Source organism: Peromyscus eremicus, chromosome 8a (genome assembly GCF_949786415.1).
Source record: "Peromyscus eremicus chromosome 8a, PerEre_H2_v1, whole genome shotgun sequence".
Taxonomy (NCBI): domain Eukaryota; kingdom Metazoa; phylum Chordata; class Mammalia; order Rodentia; family Cricetidae; genus Peromyscus; species Peromyscus eremicus.
This window is the reverse complement of record NC_081423.1, coordinates 62,634,396-62,655,984: the sequence shown is the minus strand read 5'-3', so window position 1 is coordinate 62,655,984 and position 21,589 is coordinate 62,634,396. Positions and strand designations below refer to the sequence as shown.

At 37.2% G+C, this 21,589-nt stretch overlaps 1 protein-coding gene across 1 annotated transcript in view; it reads right to left on the bottom strand.

Moving 5' to 3' along the window:
* Nf1 (neurofibromin 1) overlaps positions 1–21,589 on the bottom strand; it is a 244,887-nt gene that overhangs the window by 145,499 nt on the left and 77,799 nt on the right. The window contains 3 exon segments of the mRNA XM_059271304.1: positions 4,168–4,281; positions 9,143–9,277; positions 15,551–15,682. Of these exon segments, the coding sequence (XP_059127287.1) occupies positions 4,168–4,281; positions 9,143–9,277; positions 15,551–15,682 (381 nt within the window).

The window sequence follows — 21,589 nt, the reverse complement described above, 5'->3', positions numbered from 1 at the left end:
TTGGCCTTGAGTGAGATTTAGATATTTTAGGTTTTAGGTGACCCATTTTCTGTTTAATAAAATTTTCTGATTAATAGGAACAAAAACTTACTATCCTTTTTCCATTTCAATGAGATATTCCTTTTCATGTCCAGTTTTAAATTTTCCAAACTGCCATGTGTCACTTGACAGAGATATACCCTGAGAAGAGCCTCAGAGATAAATCTGTCACCATGCCAGTATCAGAGTATGCTGATGTAAACTATGATGGCTACGGAATAAGTAGATGATACAATTTGTTGGGAAACACCTCAATATTTGTGGTTCACTGTTGATGAAAATACTGCTACATAGTGTGTGACTGATTACTTCAAGAAAGCTGCAAACACATTACACATTAATATTTTGTAAGTATTTTCAAATATTGCTGAATGATTCAGTAGGTTTTAATGAATGTTTAATAGCATGCCAAGTTGAAATACCACTCTTAAATACTGATCTATTCTCTTATTAATGAATAATTAAAGTCCTCCTGATATTCTATTAAAAGAGGAATATACATGTATTTTTTAATCTTGAATTATATATAACATACATAAGAAAAAACATAAGAACTAATTATCTGGGTGAAAACAATGAAAATACTGAACAGATCCTCCAAAAAGAATACAAGCAATATACCAGTTTCTAGGATGAATAGTGATACACACACACACACACACACACACACACACACAGAGCAAATGTGTGTACAAGGAACACACAAGTACAGGAGATAATCTAGAGAGGAGAGCTCAGGATTTCAGCATGTCCCACCATTACCTGCTCAACACTGCCAGCAATAAGAAGCCCTTCCGAACTCATCTCCCAAGCTCTTTGTAAAAGTAGCTACTGCACTGAATGCCATTGCCAGATTGTTTTGCTTGTTTTTAAGCTTTATGTAAAGGGAGCCAACAGCATGATCTTTGTATTTGATTATTTTCATTCAATATCATGTCTGTGAGATTCATCCAGTTTTTGCACTCATTAGTAACTCGTTTTATTTTATTTTACTTTTAGATGAGGTCTTCCTATGTAGCCCTGACTGTCCTGGAATTCTCCATGTATACCAGGCTGGTTCTTTGTTTTTGTTTTTGTTTTGTTTGTATGTTTGTTTGTTTTTTGCAATGGTTGGAATTTACTCAAGAAAAATGAAAAATCTGTTCACATCTTAGATTTATATATAAGTGAACCTAGAATCTATCAATTTTTCTTTTTATCTTCTTTTTTATTATCTTCATCATTTTGATGACAAGGTCTTGCTCTGTACCACCAGGTGGCCTGGAACTTGCCATGTAGACCAGGCTGGCCACAAACTCACAGAAATCTATCTGCCTCTGCTTCCTGAATACTGGGATTGAAGGTGTATGCCACCATACCCAGCAAAAGCTCTATTTCTAAATAGCCAAAAGCAAAAATACAAAAGTGATCATCAACAGATAAATGAGAAAACAAATTGTGCTATATTCATATAATGGAACACTAAACAGAATAAAATAGGATGAACCTTTAAAAAAAATCAACTACTAATGCAATATAGCTACAGCAATTATGCTGAATTACAAATAAGAACTTTTATTCCCCTTATATAAAATGCAAACTAATCTACATTAATAGAGCAAATCAATGATTACAAAGGAGGCCAAGGGCAGACAAGGGGTGAAACAGGATGAGGACTGCAAAGGAATATAAGGTTAACGTTCACTAGAAGTGGAAGCTGTCTACCAATGAGCCCATCAATGAATGAATGGAATATTCCTAACAATCAGGAAAAAGGAACTACCATGTGCAACAATACACAAGACTATAAAAAATAATACAAACTACTTCCTAATTTAAGGTGGGGGCAAAGTAAGATCACATTTGATGAATTCTATTCATGAACTACAGACTTGCCGAACTAACCAAGAATGACAGACTCAGACCAATACATGTGGACAACAAGTGTAGGAGTACTAACTGCAGAAAGGGAATTTTCTGGGATGAATAGAAAGATTCTAAATCCTAAATTAGTTACTATATGTAAATTATACATCAATAAATTTTATTTAGATTAAAGATATACTTTTAAGTTGTCAATCTAAAAATAACTTTGAAAAGTGAACTTTGAGCTGATGAGGTGGCTCAGGAGGTGCACTAGCAGCCAAGCCTGACAATCTGAGTTCAATCCCTGGGACCCAGTGGTGGAAAGAGAAAAACAACTCCTGTAAGTTATCCTCTGACCTCTACATGTATGCTGTGATATGTATACACCCCCACACAATAAATAATTAAAGGTAATTTTGTTGTTGTTGTTTTCAGATAGGGTTTCTCTGTGTAGTCTTGGCTGTGCCAGCCGGAACTCGCTCTGTGGACCAGACTGGCTTCAATCTCAGAAATACACCTGTTTCTGCATCCTGAGTGATGGGATTAAAGGCATGAGCTATCAAGCCCAGCTATAAATATAATTTTTTAAAAAATCAACTTTCTTAACACAGTAGGCTGGCTATAATTTGACAACAGACAATACAAGTGTCAGCAAGGATGGAGAAATACCAAAACACTAGTACACTGCTAATGGAAATACAAGATGATACAGTAACTTTAACAGCATTATTTGTAGTAACCCTCAAACAGAAATAACACTGAATGTCCATCATCAACTACCCATGGCTCATCAGGTAAAAGTACCTATTACATAAGCCTGAAGACCTTAGTTCAATCCCTGAGACCCACGTAAAGGTAGAAGGAGAAGATCAACCCCACAAGGTTGCCCCGACTTCCAGACGTGTGCCACTGCAAGTCCACACACACCCTACCCCTATCATGCACAGACATGACAATAAATTTAAGGAATCAAGAAACCATAAACTTCCAAAATTTTTTACACAATGTAATCCAAATACAACATGGCTTGTGACACACAAGTATAGTTTCAACTAATACAAGGGATGGAGGAGGACTGCTTTAGGATTTGGAAACCACACAAGAAAATATAGTAAAATCTCGTCTCAAAAACAAACAAACAAACAAACGTAAAAGAAACTGTAGGGGCTGGTGAGATGATACAGCTGGTAAACTTATTTGCCACCCAAGGCCAGACACCTGAGTTTTTTCTAACCTCCATATGCACACACAATTTAAAACCAAAACCAAAACCACTACCCTCTTCTGGCATCCTCAGGCAATGCACACACACACACAGTACACATATATACATGCACACAAAACAATACACAAAATAATGATAAAGTAAGTCTTAGAAAATAATTTGCTGTTAGATGGTTCTTCTGTATGCTGTGAATATGTGTTCTTCTCATTGGTTGATAAATAAAGCTGTTTTGGCCAATAACCAGGCAGAATAAGGGTAGGTGGTATAATCTAATTGGAGATGAAGGATCGAGTCGGGGCAGATGCCAGCCAGCCACTGAGGAAGCAAGATGTATAGAAAATGAAGTAACAAGCTACGAACCATGTGGCAAAGCACAAATAAGAAATATGGGTGAATTTAAATGTAAGAGCTTACTAATAATAAGCCTGAGCCATCAGACAAACATTTATAATTAATAAAAGCCTCTGAGTGGTTATTTGGAAATGGCTGTGGGATGGGGCAGGACAGAGAAAAGCCTCCGTTTACAATAAATAGTACAATGCTGTTTTGTTGCTGCCTATAATATACAGCAAATAAATGGAACCTCTACAGAGCTTATAAAACAAAGACACAAACAAGTCATTTCCAGAACAGATATCCATTTATCACTCACTGAAACTATACACCAAAGAACATCAAAAAAGTACATAGAGGGGCTAGAGAGATGGCTCAGGGGCTCAGGGATTAAGAGTGTACAGGTTCTTGCAGAGGACCCAAGTGAAGGTTCCAGCACCCACATCAGGTGGCTCACAATGGCCTGTAATCCTAGCTCCAGGAAATCCAACACCTTTTTTTGGCTCCTGAAGGCACTATACTTATACATACATACATACATACATACACACACACACACACACATACACACAAAAAAAAAAAATTTAAAAATTTGTTAAATATAGTTTTTAAAAAGCATATAGAAAGGGTCCAATAATTGTTTGAAAAATAAAGGACCTAGAAAACAGAAGAATGGAAACAGTTACATTCTTTCTTTCAAGAGCCTAGAATTCACTTCCCCTTACCTCCATCGCTTCCTGAGCGATCTCTGGCATGTGTGACTGAGGGACCAGTTGGACAAGCCCTGTAATTAATTCTGCTGTACTGCCTTGAGTTTCGGGGCCCTGTTTTCTTGGATTCTGCAAGAGAAAAGCAAATTTTATTTTGTATTGAATTTATTTATTTACATATATGTATGTGTATATTACACATGTATCCAGGTGGCCATGGCAGCAGAAGAGAGTGCTGGATGCCCAGAAGCTGGTATGGGTGCTGGGAACACAACTCAGGAACTGTGGAAAAGTAGGAAGTACTCTTAAGCACCAAGTCATCTCCCTAGCTCCTTCAAACTTCATTTTATCTTGTTTTGTTTTTGAGAAAGGGTTTCTCTGTATAGCACTGGCTGTCCTGGAACTCCCTCTGTAGACCAAGCTGGCCTGAACTCAGAGATCTGCCTGCTTCTGTTTCCTGAGTGCTGGGATTAAAGGCGTGTATCACCACCTCCTGGTTCAAACTTCAATTTTTTTTTTTAATTTTTTTACTTTAGGGCTGAGGACCGAACCCAGGGCCTTGCACTTGCTAGGCAAGCGCTCTACCACTGAGCTAAATCCCCAACCCCAAACTACAATTTTTAAAAGAATGTATTGGCAGGATTATGAGGCACAAAGTAAAGATCAACTGTAAACAGCTACAGTTTCCTTTAGAGATGATGAAAATGTTCTATAAATAACAAATAGGAGTAGAGGGGGGTAAGTACTAAGGGTTGAACCTATGGCCTCATTCACGAAATGTGAAGCAAGCTATAGCCTTACCATGAAATGATGTTTTTTTTATAGTATGTGAATTGTAACTCAACAAAAATACAATTTTTTAAGCTGGGCAGTGGTGGCTGTGTGAATCGTAACTCAATAAAATTATAATGTTTTTAAGTCAGGCAATGGTGGCTCATGCCATTAATCTCAGTACTCGGGAGGCAGAGGCAGGCAGATCTCTCTGAGTTTGAAGCCAGCCTGGTCTACAGAGTGAGTTCCAGGATAATCAGGGCTATAAAGAGAAACCTTGTCTCAAATACAAACAAACTATATATATATATAAAATTTTTTTAAAAATCAGATTTATTGAGGGTTCTCTTAATTTGCAGTTCTGTTAACAAATGTCATATCAGTAGACTCCTAATTGAACAGACACTAGCTTTTCAACTAAGAAAATGTATTAGAGGCTAGGCATATAAATCAATACTAGAATGCTGAATTTCAATCCCAAAACCACAAGGGAAAAGGAAAAAAACTGCACACATCAGGAATCCAAGGGTTAAGTATAAAAGTCCTGTTCAGTGCACACAGCTGGGCTGGGGATGTAGCTCAGTTGGTAGAATGTTTGCTTAGCACACAGAAAGCTCTGGGCTGTATTCCAGCGCTTGGGAGACAGAGGTAAAAGGATCAAAAATTCAAGGTCACCTTTGACTACATAATGAATCAGAGGCCAGCCTGGGCTACATGTAACCCTGTCTTAAACAATACAATCTACATAGCCATGTTAAAGGAAAACTAGAATCCATACCTAAAGAAAGCAACACTCCAGTCACCGTGGAAAAATGCCATCATGTACTAAGAAATTACTACTCTTCCTAAATATGAAGTTTACCTGTTCAACAAACTGTTTCTGATAATTTGTAAAAATCTATTTACACTTAAATAATATATGGTTTGGTGGCATGATAGTGCACACTTGTAATCCCAGCAATTAGCAGGCCAAGTCATGAGGCTCTTGAGTTCAGGAGCAGCCTGGGCTGCACAGGGAGACCTTATTTGGAAAAACAAAGAGAAAAAGAACATATGATTCATTTAAGTGAAACCAACTGAACTTATATCTGTATTTTATTTGTTGATTACATATTCTTTGTTATAATATCTAACATATAGTCTCACCTAGTATAACTGTAATTACAAACTCTTGTCCATTTTCTGATGTTCACTATTCACTTATAACTCTATAGAATTTGTTGAACAGCAAAGACATAGCAATAAAAAAGAAAGATGCCTGTTGGAGAGTATTATTTTAAGGTGTGTTACTTTTGTTTATGTTGCATTTGTTTAACTCTGTGAAGCTGTGTTACTGTGCCTGTCTAAAACACCTGATGGTCTAATAAAGAACTGGCCAGCCAAAGGCAAGGCAGGAGAAAGGATAGGCTGGCAGGCAGAGAGACTAGATAGAAGGAGAAATCTGAAGAGAGATCAAGAAGTAGCCAGAGAAGGAGGAGGACTCCAGGGGCCAGCCACCCAGCTACAGAGCAAGCCACAGAGTAAGAGACAAAGAAAGGTAGACAGGAACAGGGAAGACAAAAGCCCAGAGGCAAAAGATGAACGAGATAATTTAAGTTCAGGAAAGCTGGCTATAAATAAGTTAATCTAAGGCTGGGCATTCATAATTAAGAATAAGCCTTCTTGTGTGATTTATCTGGGGGCTGGGTGGTGGGCCCCCCCAAAAGAGCAAAAACAAACAAGAACAGATGCTGCCGGGCATGGTGGCGCATGAATTTAGTCCCAGCACTCAGGAGGCAGAGGCAGGTGTATCTTTGTGAGTTTGAGGCCAGCCTGGTCTACACATCAAGTTCCAGTACAGAGAGAGCTGCATAGTAAAAGAGACATTGCCTCAAAAAGACAAAAAAAAAAAGGAGGAGGAGGAGAAAGAGGAAGAAGAAGAAGAAGAAGAAGAAGGAGAAGAAAGCAAGAAAGCGAAAGAAAGAAAGGAAGGAAGGAGGGAGGGAGGGAGGGAGGGAGAGAGGGAGGGAAGGAAGGAAGGAAGGAAGGAAGGAAGGAAGGAAGGAAGGAAGGAAGGAAGGAAGGAAGGAAGAAAAAGATGTCTCCTACCTCCCAATAGTCTCATGAGGAAAACAAGTATTAATTAAATTACTAAATAAATAACAAACTGCAAATGAGGTAAGAAATGTCAAAGTACCCTCTGCCAGGAGATTCAGAGGCTGGGAATGTGGTCCAGTCAGTGAGGTCTCCATAAAGTGGACACTATAACTTAAAGTAGAGATAGAGATGTAAGAAATGATGGCAGTAAATCAGAAAGGTGGAAAACATAGAGTAACACAAACCAGGACAAAGATGGTAAAAAGAGAAGACAGAATTGTATTACTTTAAAAATACCATGATTGAGACCATGTTTATATTTCTCTTATTAACGAAGGTTTAGAATTTATCTGTAAATATTCTTTTTCCTATGGTTACTGGGGAAAGTTACTTAACCACTAGATGGCAGCAAAGGAAGCAATTTCCATGGCGTTAGGATGCTGTCAAATATAGTGACAGTTGCCAATCAAACAAAACCCCACCCACCCAGCCAACTCAACCAAACAAAAGGCAAGGAGGGTCAGGCCAGTGGTAGATCATCTGCAGGCATTACAAGACTACTAGACTCTGGTTCAATCCTCAACATCATCAAGGAAAACAAAAAGGATTTCCATAATTCTTGGAAAATAGCAAATTTTACTTCTTCGCCTCAAACAATTCAACTCTTGTTCTTCAAACAATAACCTACTTAAGATGAAAAACACTGGTGAGTTTGGTTTATTGTTGAACATAAAAATACAGCCATGTAAACAAAGTAACCCTAGTATTATGTGTCATTCATAATGAGATGCCATAACTCATGCCACACACCAGAGAAACCAAGAAAAGAAGTGTTATTATTTCAGAGTCCACTGACAAATTGTATGTAATTTTTCCAAGTCAATGATCTAACTATTCTACTACAATCTCAAAATTTTGGTGGGCTTTCAAAAAAGCTCAAAAAGCTCATAGATTTTCTTTTGGGGTTGATCCTTTGGGAACTTCATCCTCTCTGTCTCTATTACCTCATTATCAGAAAAATTTCTCATGTGTAAATATTTTTTAAATTCTGGAGAGGAGACATGATGATATAATCCTGTATTATCAGCAGGGATGTCGAGTTCAAGGTCAACACAGGATACACAGCAAGACTTTGTCTCAAAAAGTGTACGCACACACACAAACATGGGAGTTCATATTACTCTTGAAACCATAGGCATTTAGTTATGAATGCCTGTATTTCAGTTATTTGAAAAGCATAGCAGCAAAAGTGTAAAACACCAAAGCATTTGAAAAGCCTGGCACTGAGGACACCAATTAGAAATGTTACTTGACAGTGTTCTCCAAGGATTAAGGATCCTGAGAAATGTTAAACATATCATCCTATTAACAATTCAGATAGTTTTATTTAAACATTAGTAAGAACATAAATGTCTCTTAGTAATAGTAGCAGCAACCAACCAGATCACTTATTATATGCCAGGAATTGTTCCTCAAAGCCCTACACATGCTAGTTGACTCTCCTGAAGGATCTCTCTGTGGTAGAAGCTATTATTACCTACTATTTCAGGTGAAAAACCTAAGGGGCAAAGGTTGAAGTAAACCACCTGCTACTAACTAGTCTTTCTTCAGAGCCCATACATTTAATCTTTTCCTGTAACTATCACTTGGTTACAGTATTTACATTGTTTCTTAATTACTCTGTGTACCAAAGTGATGTTCTCAGGAATCCAGTATCATCTGAGGCAATAAAAAGCAGAGTTACAGCATTTTACTTTCTCTTCTAATACAGTAATAGAGGGCTGGTGAAGGAACACAGGGAGCTAGCTATAAACGCTAATTTGCTTAGTAATAGAAAAAAACATTGAGTGGTGTAGATGCAGAGCACACTGCTTTTATAGTTGCTTGTTCCACTTGACCCCAGGAGTACGCCTCATCATAATGCATGATCTAAAACAGACCAAGGACAGTGATGCCACTAAAATCATTCAACGATAAGGAAGGGAAAGGTTAGGAAAGGTGGTCTAATTCTATTACAATTCTCTGGAAATGAGTTTTCTTGGCAATGTCTTAGAGGTTGTTACTTATGACTAGAAAGGATTTTGTTCTTTTAATTCAACTAAATTAGTGGAATAATTTCAAAGCATTTCATTAAAATACTTACACAAAGCAAAAGCTTTGGATCTGCATGAATTAGTTTCACCATGGACAAAAGAAGGCACTTATAGCTCCTTGTCTCCAGATCTGTAGGCTTTTCTTTAAATTTAAGGCTTGTTACCTTTTCTTTAAATGTAAGACTCTAGTAACAAAACAAAAACATGACAGCACCTTAGTGAGAATCAGATTCAGAGTAACAGCTATACTTTATAGAAGAAATTATTTAAAAAGCTTTGAAAACAGACACATTTCATACCACCAAATGGCTATTAGTAGAAACATAAGCCAATAAGCATAAATTTAACATTGCATTTGAAAAAATGATTTTATAGCATTTACATTATTCTTATATAATAATCTAGTAAGCTTTAATGAAAATCTAAAGGACTAAAGGCATAATATCAAGTTGGCTCCTGGGTTAAAAAACTGACTTTCAAAATATGAAAATGTAAGAGGAAAAATATTGTGTCTGTATCTTATACACATATACAATACATACTGGAGAACTGAAATTAGCAAACACTTATCATACACACACACACACACACACACACACACACATACACACACACACAAATATCCTATAAACTGTGCAACATTATCATTTGTAAGATGCATCACTTCTTGGCTGTAGTAAAAGAAATGAAAGGCTACCGTGAATCCCAGGATACTGCACAAAGGGAGATACACATCTACTTTCAGACAGAAGTAAAAGTACACTCTTTAGAACTCATGAAACATTCATTCTCTGTAGGCAACCTCTGTATTTATAGCTTGGTTATGAATTTGCTTTTTTGTTTTGATGGCATTTCCTCTTTCAAGTTATAGAATGCATGCATTTGACTTTTTGCCTAAGACTTCATAAAACAGAACTCTTCGGTGACAATGTGGTTCAGTTACAGAGATACTATGGTCAATTAAATAATTAATACTGGATGTCAGCCAATTAAAAAAAAAATCCAGGGGCTGGAGAGTTGGCTAAGCGGTTAAGGGCACTGACTGCTCTTCCAGAGGACAAGAGTTCAAATCCCAGCACCCACATGGCAGCTCACAACTGCCTGTTACTCCAAGATCTGACATCATCACACAGATATACCTGCAGGCAAAATACCAATGCACATAAAATAAAAGTAAAAAATTTTAAAAATAAAATAATTCAACAATTACAATCTAGATTCAGTGTCACTCTATTTCTCTCTAGTCTTTTAAAATATTTCCTTTTTTCCTTTAACACCACAAAAAGAATCTGCTTTTGACCTGGTGCCGGCAGTGAGCACATACAGATACAGGGCCAGGGTGACTGCAGTGAGCACATACAGATACAGGGCCTGGGTGACGCAGTGAGCACATATAGACAGATACAGGGGCAGCAGATTATGCAGCCTTTACTTGGCCATGACAAACATCTCTGCAGACAGACTGTTTTCTTTCAATTAACAATTAGAGATGAGACATTCCACAACATACACAGTTCTCAATTTTCAAGTGTTAAAGAAATAAAATACTCAAACTCTCCAGCACCAAGGCAAATGTTTATCAGAAGTATTTAGTAAGTTCTGTGTAGTGTTTGTTCTTGTTACACCATAGATATGTATGTGTGTGTGTGTGTGTGTGTGTGTGTGTGTCTGTCTGTCTGTCTAACCTGAATCAAGGTGAAACCTTCACTGAACAAATTAACTATGATGTAATTGATGTGATATCACCACTGCACAGGAACCACACAACCAGAGGACAATCAGTTGACAGAAAAATTTTCTCTGATTTGGTAATCATTTTGTAAGTAAGTAATTTTTAGTTGAATGTCAGGTACTAGCATGTAGATTTTGTTCTACAGTATGACTGACTAGTAGGAAAGCTAAAACTTGAGGAATTTCAAATACTTCTTTTAACTGGAATGGCCATTAGTGGGTTTTATAATGTCCAGAATAATTTGCTGCTTAACAAAAAACCAAAACCAAAAACAAAAACAAACAAACCCGTTTCTTGAGTAGAAATGTAAAAAACAAGAAAAAAACCCCTTCATTTTAGGATCTAACCTGACACACGCTCTTGGGTGAGAAAGACAGTCCACTATGCCAGGGAAGAAATCCCTAAGCCAGAGGTTCAGGCAGTTAATTAGGAACCGAAACTACCTGCTAACTTAAGACTATGAAACTGACTTACAGGCATGGTAAGAAACATCTATGCCAAAATCCCACCTACAACAAAAGTAAAAAACTTCACCTTTGAATTGTTTTAAAGCATATTTCTAGTTTTAAGATATAAATTATTACTGATGACACAAATATTTCAAAAATTTAAAAATACTACTAAAGTACAAAAAAAAAAAAAAAGAAGTAAACATGGGTACAGTACTCATGAAAACAGCTCGTTCCCATATCAAAAGCAACATTTAAAACAGTCCATAGAAGCATGGTACCCAGACAAACATTATGAAGACAAATCTTTAAAAGGTCATCTTAATCTAAAAATTTAAACTAGTTTTGTGGGAGAGAAATAACCCAGATAGAGAAATTTTTAGTTCAGTCAAGTAAGAAGTTCATCCACTGATTCACACACACACACACACACACACACACACACACACACACACACACACTCTACCACCACTGTGGGTCTGGTGCCTGTGCTGAAGCAGCAAAAGCTTCATTATCCACCAAGCGAACTTGCTACTGCGGTAGAACAACCAAGGAGCAGAGCAGGACGAGGCTGGGTATCAAAAAACCCTCAAAAGGAATTCTGCTTGTGACATTGTAATTCCTTAACAATATTTGGCCTTAGTTTGCTTAGTTATGGAAACAAATCAAACGAAACATTTTCAAAGAGTTGAAACAATAAAATCCCATCCAATGCAAGCTATATATAATAAAAACTCTTAGGAAACTGGTTAAGTTTATTCAAAACAGCTTCAGGGCTGCTCAATAGCAGAATCAAAAAGTAACAACATATTTTTATCTTGTTGAAGAAAAACAAAATCGAAGTAATTAGTTTTTTGGCTTAAAAAAATGTGTACATGTGTGTTTTGCCTGCGCACCACGTACATACTGGTGCTGGCAAAGTTCAGAAGAAGTGCCAGATCCCCTGGAACTAGAGGTAAGAATCTTCATGAGCCACCTTATGGGAGCTGGGAACCATAGTTAGGTCTTCTCTAAGAGCAACAAGTGCTCCTAACTGCTGAGCCATCTCTCCAGCCCCCAAGTAACTACTGCTTTCTACCAATTAACTTACCTCCAAAATTGTAGGCAGTTGTCAGGCTTTGAAACACATATTAGTTTACCTTTTGATACACAGAACTGTTTTTTGAAACAAGATCTTACTATGTAGTCCTGGCTGGCCTCAAATTCATGGAGATTTGCTTGCTTATGCCACCCAAGAGCTGGGAATAAGGTATGTTCCATTATGTCCAGCCACACAAAACTTCTAGATTGCTACTTCTGCAGCAAAGTGAAGGCTCAGATTCCTAACTCTCCAAATCATTTGAAGCAATGCAAATAAGAAATAGCCCATGATCCTAGCATTAGCAGCAGGCACATCTGTTGCCTATTCATACATAAGCAGAGAGGAATGCTGCTTACCTTAAGGATTCACAAACTCTAAAATTTCCTTACTCTATATAATTAAGTCAGAGTAATTTTCCACTTTCTCTGATTAAAAATATTAACCAGAGCCGGGCAGTGGTGGTACATGCCTTTCATTCCAGCACTTGGGAGGCAGAGGCAAACAGATCTCTGTGAGTTCAAGGCCAGCCTGGTCTACAAATCAAGTTCCAGGACAGCCAGGGCTGTTACACAGAGAAAACCTTTCTCAAAAAACAAAACAAATAACCAGAAAATTTTCCTACAGCCATCACACACACACATTCAAAATTCTATACATAGGAATATACAAAGCGTTAAAACACTGGGAAGAGCTAGAGAGATGGCTCAGTGGTTAGGAGCTTTACCAGAAGACCAAGTTCAGTCCCTGGTACTCCGCTAAGGTGGCTCACAATCACCTGTAACTCCAGCTTGGGGGGGCGGGGGAATCTGATGCCTCTGGCCTCCATGGGCACCTACACTCATGTACACCTACCCACACATACACTCATGTAATTAAAAATAACAAAAATGACTCTTAGAAAACACTGGGAAAGTGGAAGCAGGAAGACAGTGAGCTCAAGGTCAGCCAAAGCTACATGGCCTGTATCTCAAAGAAAAAGAAGTTTAAAAGTGATTCTGAAAATTAAATGTATATTGCTACTTCCAAAAATAACAATAAGAATAGAAATAAAACAAAATTCCTCTCATTGATGTCCTTGAACCACAAGCCATCCTCTCTAGTTACAGATTTAAGGAAGCAGTGATCATAGCATACCGTAGGGCTCATAGGGTCAACTAACAACCAAATCTAAGAACACTTCTAAATATAAACTATATCGGACTATCAAGCAAATCTGTGACTGTTCAAAAGAATGAGGTTCATTTTGTCAGCAGTCATGCATAAAAATTAAATGGCGGGCCTGGAGAGATGGCTCAGAGGTTAAGAGCACCGACTGCTCTTCCAGAGGGCCTGAGTTCAATTCTCAGCACCCACATGGTGGCACACAACTATCTGTAATGAGATCTGGTGCCCTCTTCTATGTACATAATAAATAAATAAATCTTTAAAAAAATTAAATGGCAAAGGTGTTAGCAAGCTATAAAACAGAAAGCAAATATGAAACTTTCACCAATTCCATTATATCTCTTACCAGCATAAGATGTATAATAAACCTAGGTAACAAATACAAAGTCTTCCTTTGCAATGTTGAAAATTGATCCTAAGGGCCAATGCATATTAGGTAAGTACTTTACCACTGAGCTATATCCCAACACACAGTAATCTGGTGTCAGAGTTACAGCTCAGTGGTACAGGTGTGCATAGTAGAGGCCCTAGTTTTGACTGTTAGCATGCTCTCCTAATGCAAAAACAAAGGTGGGGGGGGGGGGGATGAGTTAAAAGAATTACTAAAGCTTAAAGAAAATAATATCTAGTTAAACAATATTTACATAGCCATTATATATGTTACCATTAACATATACACCTGTAACAAATTTTTTAATTGAAAAGATACTGTGTCCTTGCCATCACAAAAAGTCAACTAAAGTAAGCCTGCATATGAAATTTTATTTAATAAAATACCACTGGGCAGGGGGTATAGTATAGTATATGTCTGGCACTCATGGGGGACCTAAGACTGATCTCTAGCACTGAAGGAAAACAAACAAACAAACAAACAAACAAACAAACAAACCATGACCTGTCCTTTCAGCTATTGTTTTTAGGATAAATAATGCCAAAGCTCCTTGAATAGAAAACGTCTTCATTTGAACAGCTGGTATGGTTTTTTTAAATCCTCAAAAACTGCTGCTACAACTGGATAAGAATGAACCTAACTGTATAAAACAAAGTATTTTGTGTATTTTGTATACTGATCATAGAACTTGAAAAGAGAAGCATGCCAGGGAGGAAGCTGTCTAAATTACAAGTGTGAGATGGATAGTTAATTAGATAAAACCAACAAGTGAAGACATACTATATTTTCTTTTGAAATGATATGATGTGACTACAATGGTAACTATACACAGAAAAGTCAAAGAAAAAACAGACTTTTCTGAGGTAGTTCCAAGGGGTCATATATACTTACAGCCACAGAAGCCCACTGCCATGCAAAGCAGTGACTGGTTGGCATCTGGCCATGTGAGCGACAGCAGCCAATAAGAACAGAAAATAAGCAGAAGACAAAGCACCACCAATCAATGAAGAGTTGCCATGTAAATACTCTTCCTACACACAGACAGAAATCAAGTACACAACCCTGACTAGCTGCGGAAACTACTCACTTCCCATGAGCTTTCTGTACTAACCCATCTCTTGGAACACAATTTCAAAGTATGCCTTTGTTAAGCTTAAATAAACATTAATGTCAAAGTGCCTATCAATTTTTGCTCAAATTTTGCTGAATGATCATATTTACTAAAATGTATATATCTTTGAGTAGAAATTGTTTCAGTCTGTTTCTAATTTTCTGTGTACTATTCAGCATCAGGACATTCACTCTAACCCACGGCTGGTTGCATTGCTCATTCTTGAAAGTAAGAAACAAATCAAAACATCTGAGTAAGAAAAAACTCAAGTGAAAACAGAAGAAAGGTGACATTCATTAGGATATTATTAGCATTTTCTGGAAATTTTTCTTGAAGGAAAATTCAGCTCACTTAACAAACACAGTGAAAAACAGATCCTGCTAATCAGCAGCAGTGGCACTGTATTACACCACACACAACATTCATGGAAGGAAAGAGCCAGCCGACCCTCTAAACACAAGTCCACAGCAATGAGATGAAGACCCTGAAGACGCAGTGGAAAGGTGAACTCAAAACCCAGGGTTTCTTACTGGTGCCATCCGTATTGCTGGGTGCGCTCCACAGCCCTGCACTGCTTTGTGAAGTGTTTCACCAAACATATTTCGAAGTTCAACTGAGTGACAATAGACAGCATCAATCTTGGGCCACCAATCCAATGCAGACTAGAGAAAAACGAGAGAACATAGAGTACAAAAATCAGATGACTTGTATACTCTTACCACTGTAATTCTAGCTTTTAACCTTTGTGAGAAACTTTTTAAGACCATGCAAACACACAATATGATTTTCAAAGTCTTCAAATGATGTCTTTAGGTCAAACATTAACCAGACATACTATATTTTAAAATATAATAATGAGCATGTGCAAATGAGGCTTTCCTTTCTCAATAATGTCATACTGAATTTAAAACCAAAATATTTGGAAAATTCTTTAGCCAATCTTTGTCTTTTTTTTTAAAGTGTTTATCACATTTCAGAAACACATGCATATATTATATATTTTTTTATATCATAGCTTTCCATGAGATTAGTGGTTCAACACAATGTTGAAAGACTATGTAAACCATTAGTTAAATGCTTACAAACAACAATAATCAACAACATGAAATTAGTAAATGAAATAAAGCCATTAGTAAACCAATCATCTTTAAGTTGATAAGCAGATGGCAGAATACATGGAAGACTAAATGGTCACCATAAACGAAGACAGCTGATTCTAGCTAAGTATTTTTATTTTTACAATCCTAGAGATTAAAGCCAGGCCTTCGGAGCTTTTGTACATTAAGCAAGTGGTCTACCATTCCTCTACATTCTCAGACGAAGCTAAGGATTCTTAAAATTATTATTTTATATAGATATTTTCCTATTTCTGTTTAGCCTACCTCGCTAGTTTATGAAGCCTGTTTCAATTAAAATGTATCCTCAATGACCTTTACTTTAATTAATATATTTCAATTTTAAATGCTTCAAAACATAATGGTGAAAATTCACTAATGTTTATTATGAGTTTATAGAAAAATGATCAGATAAACTTTCACCACTTACATAGATTATATATGAAAACAATAAGCTTAAAATATGAATTTTCAATTGCTAATACTCTGGCTAAAAATCTGATAGAATAATAACATATTTGCATAGTAAATACAGGTAATTTAACAACTTCACACATCCTACTCACTATTTTTTACTCAAAATCAAGCGAGTCTTAACATTAAGTTCTCATTCATACCTCACAGTATTTTGAGTCTCAATCTCTAGTTACAAGGAACCTAAAAACAAAACTAAGGCAGGCACAGTGGTGCACACTGCTAGTCCTGACCCACGGGGGCTGAGGCAGGAGGACGCTCAAGGCTAGACTGGGTAAACCAGCAAGGCTTCATCTCAAAAAAGAAGTAAAACAGGGGTCAGAGAAGTGCTGGGGGATGTCTTTCTGTATATACCCTGTGGATATATATTGTTCCCATTGGTTAACAAATGAGCTGCTTTGGCCTATGGCAAGGCCGCTTAGAGGCAGACAGGAAATCCAAGGAGAGAGACAGGAAAGAAAAAGGCAGAGTCTAAGAGGAGCCGCCAGCCTGCTGCCCAAGGAACAACATGCCAGCAGACCGGTAAGCCATGGAACACGTGGCAAAACACAGATTAATAGAAATGGGTTAATTTAAGATATAAGAGCTAGCCAGGCGGTGGTGGCGCACACCTGTAATCCCAGCACTCGGGAGGCAGAGGTAGGTGGATCTCTATGAATTCGAGGCCAGCCTGGTCTACAGAGCTAGTCTAGGATAGGCTCCAAAGCTACAGAGAAACCCTGTCTAGGAAAAAAAAAAAAAAAAAAAAAAAAAAAAAAAGATATAAGAGCTAGCTAGCAAGAGACCTGCCATAGACTATACAGTGTGTAAATAATATAAGCCTCTGTATATTTACTTGGGTCCCAGCGGCTGCAGGACGGGGGGGGGGGGGGGGGGGGGACACAGAAAAACTTCTGGCTACAGACAAGTTCAATAGTTAAGACACTTGCTGCTTAACTTGCTACAGAAAACCCCCATTCGATTCTCAGCACTCACAAGGTAGCTCACAACTATCTGTACTTCCAGTTCCAGGGAATCTAACACCCTCTTCTGGCCTCTGCAGGCACTAGACATGCTTGTGATGCACAGACAACTGTGCACATTAAAAATTCATTCATTCATTAAAAAATATAAATAAGATTTATGGTAAAGTCTGTCTCTCAGTTATTTAACTTAGCTAAGTCCTTCCGACAAACTTACAAAGTTTACTGTCTCCGCTTCTTTTCATGCTGTTGTAATTAAATACTCTGACAAAAGCAACTTAAGGGTGAAAGAGTTTATTGAGCCCACAGTTTCAAGTTTTAGTGGCAAGGTAGTCACTGAAGCAGGAGCCTAAGAGAGCTGCTCACATCAAATCCACAATCCGTAAACAGAAACAAAGAGCAATGTTGAACACATGCATTTAGAACCCAACTTCTCTCTCTACTGCACTGCCTAGATTGGTGCCACACAGTCCTTCCCACCTGAGTTAACACAATCCAGATAATCCTTCATAGACATGCTCAAAGGCTCATCTGCAGATTTTAAAAACTTGACCACACTAATGAGCACAGTCAGAGAACTGATTTCTCAACTTTGGGGCACTGATTTGCCCAAGTCAATCAATGCAACTGGATTTCTATGTTTTTTCAAGAACCTCAAAGTAACAAAATGCTGAATGATTTAAAAAAAAAAAAAAAGTGCACCAAATGAGTTCCTACTTCTTCCTACACACTACATAAAATCTTGCCAGAACGGATCTCTGTGAGTTCGAGGCCAGCCTGGTCTCCAAAGCGAGTTCCAGGAAAGGCGCAAAGCTACACAGAGAAACCCTGTCTCGAAAAACCAAAAAAAAAAAAAAAATCTTGCCAGAAACTGATACACTAAACAGACAGGCATCCTTTTTAATAACCTACACAAATTATTGGGAGTGGGTGCTGTTTTCAGTTTGGTTGTTATTTTCATCTGGTTGTTTTTGACACAGGATCTTGCTGGAATTCAGTATGTCGTCCAAAGTAGTCTAGAACTATTTGTTCTCCTGCCTCAGTCTCTTAAGTGCTAGAACTATAAGCGTAAGCCACAACAACTAGCTTACTATGTAAGCATTTTTGATAACTGTAAAAGTGTACCATGGTAATAAGTATATACTATATATTAACTTACAGGCTTAAGAATTATTAATTTTATAATTTTCCTTTTTCATAAGGAATTAATCTATTTATAAAATAAAGGAAACACTTTCAAATAAAACGGGCACTAAAAATTAGACATCAATTGAGTTAGTAAAAAAAAACTAAAAGTTTAGCGTTTTGATTAGTTACTAAGTGTGTCCATTCTGAAACTAGTCAATTTAAATAGACATTTCCCCTTAATAATACTTTATTAAAAAGTATTTATACTCATAAGTGAATTATATATATTCCTAACAGGTTATTTAAATTATTTTCAAATACCCTGGAAATTACTTTTTAACAACCTCTTGGCAGAGATTACCTTCAATATATGAAGTATTAATAAGCAAACTACAATAAACTGCTACAAGAAAAAATCTGCAATAAACTACTATCCCAGATGTAGCACGTTCATGTCCGTGTATATTTCTTATTTTCCCAACTGCACATCTAATTTAACCTTTAAAAAGCCTATACAGGAGCCCACCAGGAGTGGCACACATCTTTAATCTCAGCATTCCGGAGGCAGAAGCAGGTGGATCTTTATGAGTTCAAGGCCAGCCTGATCTACAGAGTGAGTTCCAGGACAGCCAGGGCTGTTACACAGAGAAACCTTATCTCAAAAAAAATGATAGACTGATAGATAGATAGATGGATGGATGGATGGATGGATGGATGGATGTTCGGACGGATAAGCAAGCTTATACAGATAAAGTATATAACATAGATCTTAAAACTATAGTTTATTTCTTAGTGCACATCATTTTTAAGAAGTAACAGTACAAATATCAATTTAGAAATTGCTAAAAACTTACACTGCAACAAAATTCAAATAGTGAATAGACTTTTAAAATTTCTAAAAGAAATTGGAATGTTGTAGCAGGAATCTTAAAAGTTCTTATTAATAAAATCAAACCTGAGGCCAGTTTTTGGGGTGAATGCTGGAAGATCAGAGAAGCAAAACAAGCTACAGCTACCTCACTTCGCCAGTTCCTCAGCTGATCCTGTTTCCTCAGACTGGAAGCCTTTGAATCCTCATCCGAATAGTTCTCAGCTAAACTGTTGCTCAAAAGCCTAAAAGCTTAACGAGCCAAATGCTTCCAGTTTCTGGTCCTCACGTCTTATATACCTTTCTGCTTTCTACCTCACTCCCTGGGATTAAAGGCTCGCTTTCTGGGATTAAAGGCGTGAGTCACCATGCTTGGCTGTATCCTTGAACACATAGATTTCTGCCTAGCTCTGCCTCCCAAGTGCTGGGATTAAAGGCGTGTGCTACCACTGCCTATCCTCTATGTTTAATATTGTGGCTGTTCTGTCTCTGACCCCAGATAAGTTTATTAGGGTGCACAATATTTCGGAACCACAATACCACCACAGAATGTTTTAGATCTAAACCCAGTAATTATAAATTGCAAGTGGGGACATCTCACAGAAGCAAAATAAAACTCCAAGCATCATTTCTAATTCTACATTAAACCAGAAAAAATAATGAAACTTTTATCTTTTAAGGGAACACAATAATTTAAAAAACTGTCAACTTGATTAAGAGACATGGAAAAGGAGAACTTAGGAATACTGAACTAAACTGTTTAAAAACAACATATACACAAATAAGTCTAAGATCTGAACTCCATGACTCTCGGAAAGAATTCATATGACACGAAGACATACATTTTCCTACTAAACATTCCCAGTTAAACTCTATTAAATACTTGACTGCATAAATTTGCATATTAACTGTTTTAAATAGTTCTTTACAATTAAAAGTATTTTAGAGTCATTATTTGTTAGCCTCAAGCCTGGGTGGAGGGTGGAATCTAATAAGAAACAATTTACCAAGCAATCTCTAAGGATGAGGATAACTAAAGTATAACCTGAAAGTCAGGTTGGAGGACCAGTGTGGTGTGGTGGCTCAGTCCTTTAATTCCAGTACTTAGAAGGCAGAGGCAGGTGGATCTCTGTGAGTATAATGTCAGCCTGGTCTATATAGTGAGTTTCAGGCCATCTAATAGTACATGATGAGACCTTGTCTCAAAAAAAAAAAAAATAAACAAAAAGACACTTCCGCATTATTTGAGTTGTTTACAAGCTATTGCACTGAACGGCTGCTAATACACAGTATTTAAAAATGAGTCAGTATAGGAGCTTTGTAAACACAAATGACTCCGGACGTAGACGCACTCTGCCTTCACACATGCAGCACTCCTTAGAGAGGGTGCACACACTTTCACCAGGCACACTGAGGCATGCAAGGGACTAACACTGCAGGCATGCTTGGAACCCAGGAAAGAGCAGCTCAGCCACTTACAGCAGTGCCAAGTCCATGCTTGAAAGTGCTCTACGTATTCAATTATAGACAAAAATAGTTCACGATTAAAGTGACTAGTCACAAAATAGTCAAAAACTATAAACTTGGATTTATTACATTTTAACCATTTCTATAAAGTTATCCAGTTAATAAGTGGAATACTTTCAATATTTTAAATCAAAAGAGGGAGTAACATCTTATTTCTTAATTACATATAAACTTGTGAGATAAAAAAAAAAGTCTTTTTTGTTTGTTTCTACTTTAAAACTAAACCTTGGAAGGACAATAGTCTGAGTCATTATACTGGCAAATGTACAATTTTTTTAAAGTTTTTCATATAAACATATTTTATCTCCACTCAGATTCATTAGACTATCCTCTATGGAACCAATTATATTCACTATAATGTCTACCTATAATCTGCGTCAGTGAGAGCCAACTGAGGCAGTACTGTTCCCTCAAGCATTTAGCTGTTCGCAATGCAGGAGACACAGCACAGGTGCCATTTCAGGAATTGAGCACCCAAATGATAAATGTCCTTCA